We start from the raw sequence: 8,386 nt of genomic DNA, 5'->3' as shown, positions 1-8,386 counted from the left end.
TCTCAGTAATAGGTTTTAGGCTCGGAAGAGCCATTTCGGTCCACTGAAATGGCACATCGGTCGACCAAACCACCTACAGACTCTCGGCATCTCCCTTTTCGGTCAACTGAAATGGGGTTCGGTCGACCGAACTGTTTTCAGGCTCTCAGGATCTCCTGTTTTGGTCGACCGAAATGATGTTCGGTGGACCGAACTTCCCTCTCACTGTCGGGATCTCACTCTTGGCCTTCATGTCTTGAAAATGGCTTGTTTCGGTCGACCAAAGCTCCATTTCGATCTACCGAAATGCATTTGTTGGCCCACTTGGCTCTTCTTTCAATGTTCTTCCACTCTCGACTCTTGGGAATTTGTTTTGAGCCCTTATGAAACTTAATGATGATCCAATAGGTGATGTTTGACGCTAGAAATGATGAGTTTGACCAAGTGACCTCGGGTTCGAGTCAGGACCCAGTTAATGGTTCGGACCTCCGGGTTCAGGTCGTTACAGATGCACATTTTCATTATAAGGCACAAGTCCCTTTTATCCCAAAAATGCGCACTGGTCCTTACGTTATTGCCCAATTGCTCTACAAACCCCAAAAGTTTGTTCCACATCTTTCCTATAGGCCTTTTGTCTTTGAGCAAAAAGTTTATCTTTTGCTATAGTTGGGCGCAGGATGGTTTGCATCAAAGTTGCCCACTTGGGGTATATACCATCAGATAGGTAATACCCCATTGTATGGTAATGGCCATTCACAACGCAATTAACCAGAGAAATTTGGCCAATAACGATACTATCGAATACCGGAGAATGATTTAGCATATTAATATCATTGTGTGAACCCGGCATTCCAAAGAATGCATGTCAGATCCACAAATCTTTTGAGGCAACTGCCTCCAATATGAGTGTAAGCGTATGAGAACGTCCTTTGTGTGTGCCATACATGCCACGCCACCGGACAATTCTTCCACTTCCAGTGCATATAGTAGATAGAACCAAGCATACCCAGGAATCCTCTCTTATCCCCTTCTTGAAGTTATCGTGCTATATCGGCTTCGTTGGGTGGGCGCATGTACTTTTCCCCATAGAAACTAATAACAGCCTTACAAAATGTCAACAGGGTTTCAATGGTAGTGCTCTCGCCAATTTTAATATACTCGTCACAATGATCGGTGGCACAACCATATGCGAGTATACGTATTGCAGTTGTCATCTTTTGTATAGAAGATAACCCTAAACGACTTGTTGCATCCCTTTTTTGGACGAAGTAGTCGTCATAAGCTTTAACATCATTCAGGATACGAAAAAATATTTCTCGTTGCGTCTTGAATCGTTTGTGAAAGTATTTCGGTGGATATGTGCAATTCTAGTCAAAGTAGTCTTTCATTAGTTGACGGTGGCTTCCCTCTCGATCATAATGAATATACCACCTCTCAAGAGGTTTAAAAACTTGCTCAACTATCTCTGGGTTCACTGAATTCAAAATCTCACAAAAGACATCTTGATTACGTTGAATCATCGAATCAATAAGGTTATCTGATGAAAAGGACGATGAAGAAGAAAATGAATAAGATGAAGAATTAGAGACTGACAAAGAAAAAAATCGTGATGAGGAAGCTATTCTAATTTTGAGATTGAAAGAGATGTGAATTGATATTTTACTAAAATAAGTTGAGATGAATGTAATGATGATGAGATGATCAAATGGTTGTTTATATAACATGAAAAATATAGCCGTTAGGAAAAAAAGTTTAAAAATAAATTTTATTTTAAATATTAAAATATTAATATTTTTGGAGAGCGAAAATGCACCATTAGAGTATATGCGATAGCTAAAATTTGGAGACTTTAAAACGTTGACGTGACTATGAGAAATGCTGATGTGGCAAATTCGAAGAGCCTAATTTTATAGAGTCTATCGGAGATGCTCTCAGCTTTGTTTATAAGAGAACTCTAAGGCCATCTGCACCAGCCTCTCAGAATTTTGGCTCTCTAAAAATGCCACTTCAGCTTTTTCAAGAGTCACGTCAGCAGCTTTTGCTCTCCAGAAACATAGACTCCATCAGACTCTCCGATTTTTCAGTCTCCAAAAAAAAATAAAAAATAAAAAATAAAAATTAAATTAATTAATTATTTTTTTTTTTTTAACTTTTCCTAAACGACTATATGTGTCAGCCAAACAGTGCCTTAACGGCCAAATGTATTGTTTGTGGTAAACATTTAAAATTTAAAGCAAAAAAAATAAAAAATAAACAAATTTTAAGGGGAAAAAAAAAAGGTTTTTAATTTATTTTTGGCCTAAATAAATTTATTTTTGGACAAACAGTGCCTAAACAAATATATTTTTTATTTAATGAATTTTTTTTTTTTTTAAAAAAAAAGAGCTCAAAATAACCTATTTCTAGGTTTTTTTTTAAAAAAAAATTCTGCCAAACATTGCCTTAACATTGTTCAGGACCGGACGCCGTTTTGCAACTGAAAAAAAAAAATATATATATATATATATATATATATATATAACGTTCGCAGGCCGGGATTCCCAAAGTTATTAATAGAAAGCCGGCCGCGAGGAATCGAAGAATTGCAGGTGAATCTACAAAAAGAATTTAATTGTGTGAACAGAAAACTTAACATTGCTATCACAAGAATTGCAAAACCTTATGGAAACCCTAACATTCTTGCGGAATTTATAGCCGGCTAGCGATATTCCGCTAGCAAGCCCGCGAGGCAAACTTATGCCCCGTGAATTTAAGCTAGCCCGTTGCGCGGCGAAAGGGCCACTTGCTCACGGAAATGGGCCTTTAGTTAGCCCGCTGCAACTGCTCTAATGCCGGTGTAAAAGCTCTGTAAGCTCCCTTAAATGAATGCCAGTTTTAGCTATTGGTTGGAAGTAGTAGAATTAATAATACCCATGTCATGCTGGGAATTGGAGCTGCATATCTTTTTTAAACTCAGGGCCAAGAGATCTCCTACCATTTACAGTAGAAAACACGCAAGGGTCATTAGTGGGGACGATGATAGAAGCCTATACCTCACTCTCCATGTGCAAATCAATACAAACCCAGTAGCTTCTGACTGGTACACCAATCTCAATCAAATAATTCAAATTGTGGTCACATTGTAAGTTACAAACAAATCATTGCAAAACTTTGTCCAAATGTCAAATTTACAATTTACATTAATACATGCGGTGATTTGAGAGAGACTAATACATGCGGTGATTTGTGAGAGATTTCAAGTAGCCAGTAACTCAAAATGTTTTATTGAAATGCGGACACACTCCAGCCTTCAGAGTTCAGACATATCACTAATCAACGTTTCAATTAAAATAAAATACTTATGGTGCAAACTAATAACATGATATAAAGCTTCATAACCACGTAAAAATAAATAAATAAATCCTTGGTCACAAATGCGAACATGAACAAAATAAAGAGCTTGATAATGTTATTTCAATTGTATATACAATACTTGTATCCTAATTTCTAACAAAAATTGAATTACTTGGCTGAATTTACCTCATTCATTTCTCTTCAATTATACATGTTCTCTATCTGTCTTTGCCCCTTGAACCTCTTGAATACTCCATCAATGGCAACATCAAAAGCATCTCTAATACTCTCCAAACCCTCACTGGGCTTTGCATACACAAACTTGGGTATATACTCTATCACTCTCTCTCTCATCCTTCTCACCTCTTCTCTGCTGTACCTCTCTAGCACCCCCTTTATTGATGTCCCATTCCTCACATCATAATGGTCTATATAAACCGAATAACTCTCCGGTTCAACCGGCAAGAACCACTCGTACTGGTTGTAAGCCGTCCGGTTCCAGAAGAAAACCGGGATCGAACCGGCCACCATGCAATCGAACGTGGACCGCCGAGTGTAACTATCCCCTCTCGGCTGTAAACAGAAGTCGGAGCTCAAGAACGCTTCCAGACTCTCCGAGTACCCGATCGAGCACCGAGTCTCGGAACAACCCACGGCTCGGCACGAGTCAGACTCGTTCGCGCACTCACTCAGTAACAAACCTCGAAAGTCGTTCTTGATGTCGCCACGTGCCATTCCCACAAAGCAGTAGAGGCTTGTACGGTTACGATTGCGTACAAATTCCTGCCATTGTGATACGTCGTCGTCTGAACGAGGGTGGAATCCCGTGGGGTAAGGCACACCGACATCGAGGTATTCCGATGGGGCCCTCTCGATCGTGAAGCGCGTGACGTTGGTCATCGCCGGCATGTTGACGAAGCTTGACCCCCAGCCTAGTTCTGGGTTGTTCAATCGTCTGAAATCCCATATGATTCGACCCAGCGTGATGAAGTGATCCCAGCCGTTTGATCTCTTCCAGAAGGGTTGGTCCTGGACCCACCTCAGTAACATCTCGCAGTCCCGGTCACGCATAGTATGATTCTGGATCCACAAGTACTTCCCGACTGCAAGTCCAGCGTAGAACGGTATGTAGAACGCCGTAGCAGATTCCGGATCTAGTGTTCTACACTTGTGGCTCAACATCCGATTGTGAAATAAAATCTCCGACGAGAACTGGTTGGTCTTGTACCACGCCGGAGCCAGATTTTCCGGGAGAATCCCGGCGAGCTCGGTGGCTCTCCGGCCAAACCCATCGTTGGAAACCGCCTGGCAGCGCCAATTATATGGGTCTGAATCGTTGCAATTGTCCGTCAACTCTTTGTTAAACATTGCCGGGAGGTCGTATACATAGACTTCGCCGGAATTACAGTCTCCGGCGGCCGGAGCCGGTGAAATCTGCTGGAGGGATGGAGATAGTGGTAGACCACATGTGACGAAGACAATGACGATTTGGATGACGAAAACGGCCATGAAGAGCCAGAAGCAAGGGTGTAAGGCGACGTGAGCTCGAATTGAGTCGAACATGTTTTTGATTTCTAGGGTTTTGGGTTTGTTGAGGGTTTGAGGTTCAGTCGACAAGTGGCCGGAAATTGAAACCATCCCACCTAATTGTGGATGTTTTTGGTTTAGAGAGAGAGAAAGAGAGTAGAGGAGTGGCAGTGCTTCTAGGCGTGATTGATTGAGGATTCCAAACGTATTACATACTCTCAGAGATTTCAGGCAGTTATATTATGCTGAATTGACGGGTTTGACCCTATATGACCGACACAGAAACAAGATATGTGGGCAAGAAACGAAATAACTGGAAGGGTGGTGCTATCAACGCTGCCTAATTGTATAAACTTTTTATAATTATAATCTACTACTTTATTAAAGTTAATATTACAATAAGAACACTAGTGAGAAAAGAAAGATGTCGTCTTTGGCCTCAATTCACCGTTCCTCTGTTTGATGGCTGAAACTGACAAAATTGATATTATCTATGATTATTGAGCCCTTGATGGTCCAATTCATGCCCATGACTCTCTCTTTCTTTTTGGTTCCTCTGCATCTCTTTGTCCTGTTCAAAATGAACTATAGGCATCAGATGTTTTCTACGGCTCTCTAAAAAGGAATAATAGAGTTCGAGTGCTTGAGAGGTACTATTATTGTGAGTTTGTGTTTGCTCTCAGCTTTGGAGAAAAAAAAAAAAAAAAAAATCAAATTAAGGTCCAAACGAATATGATGACTTCATTTCAGTAGCTATCTCAGACCAATGCTGAAGTTTCTTTGAGTTTCTCTTCGTAAAATAATACAGGTACTAGCTAGCTTTGAGAATAGGGATGTTTGATGGAACAAATTACAACTGATAAGTGCTGTAAAAGTATAGTGTTCACTCATATATGTGTCATACACACATAAATAACCCATATGAATATGAATAGGATACGATGCTGATACTTGGATATCTCAAATTTTAAAAAATAAGATACGAATATGGTTTGAAAACGGTTATATATAAATTAATATGAACTTTTATTTATATTCATGGATTGAGTAATAATATTATAAAATTTTAATTCATTTCTAATTTTATGTTAAAAGTTGTAATGACTTTTATATTGTATACATTGTTATTACACTATTTTGTCATAATAGTGTTTGTATTTTAAATAGACATATTATTTAATGCCTTCGCTTGTGATCATATGTGTATACTGTCAATTTTTATTAAAGGAAAAAATTGAACACTTTAGAATGTGTTCATATTATTTTTAAAATTATTGAGTAGGTTTGTGTTAGAAATGTTTGATCGTGTCAACCTAAGTATCCAAGAAATGTGGTGAAATGTCAAAAAAGTGTCTAAAATAATAAAAATTTATTTTTATTTACGTATATGAGTGTCCGACTATAGACACGATTCTTTCATAAAAGCATTCGTGCTTCATAGTACGCAACTGATAAGAGGAGAGAGAATAAAGGGATAACAGAGAAAAACGAGAATAGAGAGAAATAGAAATAGAAAATATTAATATTAATAATATTAGAGAGATGAAAATAAGAATAAAGAGAGATAGAAATAGAAAATATTAATATTAGAATACCTACACTTTTAGTAATATTATTACTATTATAATTGTTGAATAGCAAAAAAATAATAAAAAAAATTGTTTTTACTTTAACTTTTTGATTTCAAGCATTACAATTTTTTTTTTTTTCCTTTTTTATGACAAAAAAATGAGAAAAAAAAAAAAAAAAAAAACTTTGTTTGAGCAGGTTAAGATGAGTACCCACTCTTCACTCACCATTGAATTGAATGAAAACTCACTTTTTATCCATTATTGTCTCACTCACTTAAATTTGAATACCCAAATAATTAAATTTTAGTGAATGGACTTGGGTGATTTAATCAATTTGGACTTAAATTACCTCCCCTATATTAAACTTCGATTTTGTATATATATTGTCGTATGTAACATTATTGAAGTGTGAATAAAACTTGTACTTATAAACTATGAACAATCATGTGAATAAAAACTTTTAAAGGCCATAACGTTTATACCACTAGGTCTATCAGTTGTGACAATCATTTCCAAAATCAACACTAATTAAAGTACAAGAAGTAATTAGTTCCAAATAATGAAAATATACCCTTTACACTATACTGGTTAAATTTTGTAACATGCATGATTAATAATGGCTTTATTTGAGAGCAATTTTCATTTTGCACCGAGAAATCATGTGTATTCATTCATTACAACCACAATAATATAGTATGTGACTTGTCAAAATGCATCCAATAATCATTAAAGAAGCTCACATGACTACGTAAATATGCAAACATATTGACCAAAAAGAGTCACAGCCATCATCACTTATTGACCACGTACCAATAAAAATATTGACTTTTAAAAAGACACTGCAGATCAAAAAGAGACACAGCCATTATCACATAAGGACCTACTTTTATGTGTCATTTTCTCAATAACACGACTCCATACTCCATATTTCAGTAGACAAGTAAATAAGTACCCCCTTTTTTGTTTTTTTTTTTTCGATTGACGGAAAGGAAAGAAATATTATTAGACAAACAGAGGGCAGCGTAACAACATTAACAGTTGTGAACCAAATCAACGAAGATGATCATTCCCGCCACCGACGCATTTGGAGATGGTACTATTCATTTGTGAATCAACCCCAAAGACCCATGACACATGGGGTCGATCTACTGCTTCGATTTAGGTTCCAACAGGCAACATAATAAATGAATGATAAATGTTAGTTTCTTAAAATGATTAACTTATTATATATATATATATATATATATATTATTTATATCAAAACATGAAATAGCTCTTCTTTTTCCAGACTCAAAAAAAGAGCAATTACAAGATTACTAGGGGCATACGGATACCCCAAGGCCAATAAGGCCCAAAGGGCAACAACAACAACAACAAAAGAAATATATGGGTTAAAGTCTATTCTAAAAAGAAAGGATAACAAAGTGGTTAAGAATCGAAAAGCAGAGGTCAGTCTATTCTAAAAAGAAAGCATAACAGAGTGGTTAAGAATCGAAAAGCAGAGGTCATTAATGTAATTCACTACAAATTTGGGATCTCCAAAGCATATCAAAGTGGATTTAGAGTCAAAAAGCAAAGGTCATTCACCTACCCAAAAATATGTTTCTCAACAAATTTGGGATCTTGAAATAGGGGTCAATTAATAGATTGTGTGCATAATAAAATTTTGTGCTAAAAATAAAAAAATAAAAAATAGTTTCTTGGTGGGTTCTATGATTATCTGGTAGAGCCAATCAGCCTAAAATGAAAAGAAGAAAAAAAAGGGCATAAAAAAGTTGTAATTTGACTGCAGTGTTCCCCAGAAAATGCGGTAAAAGAATCCCATGGTGCATATATTCAAGAAATACCTTCTATCCGAGTAACATGTATCATCATCTCATCGTGGTAAGTGCTACAAAGAAAATATATTTTTATTTTTAGAGAGTTAAAAATTGTACAAAAATTTTGCTTAGTTTAATATTTTTTTAAAAAAAAAC

General features: G+C 36.6%; 1 protein-coding gene across 1 annotated transcript; it reads right to left on the bottom strand.

Annotated features, from left to right (window-relative positions):
• Window positions 1-3,401: 3,401 nt before the first annotated feature.
• On the bottom strand, window positions 3,402-5,275 carry LOC132285088 (xyloglucan galactosyltransferase XLT2-like). Its single transcript, XM_059787254.1, has one exon. It carries the CDS (start codon window positions 4,948-4,950, stop codon window positions 3,514-3,516), a length of 1,437 nt encoding a protein of 478 aa, XP_059643237.1. The 5' UTR covers window positions 4,951-5,275; the 3' UTR covers window positions 3,402-3,513.
• Between the last annotated feature and the right edge of the window lie 3,111 nt (window positions 5,276-8,386).

The sequence above is a fragment of the Cornus florida genome, unplaced genomic scaffold (assembly GCF_030987335.1).
Source record: "Cornus florida cultivar Cherokee Brave unplaced genomic scaffold, ASM3098733v1 CherokeeBrave_3.0.0_Hap2_Chr11, whole genome shotgun sequence".
Lineage (NCBI taxonomy): Eukaryota > Viridiplantae > Streptophyta > Magnoliopsida > Cornales > Cornaceae > Cornus > Cornus florida.
This window is presented reverse-complemented; position numbering and strand designations above follow the sequence as displayed.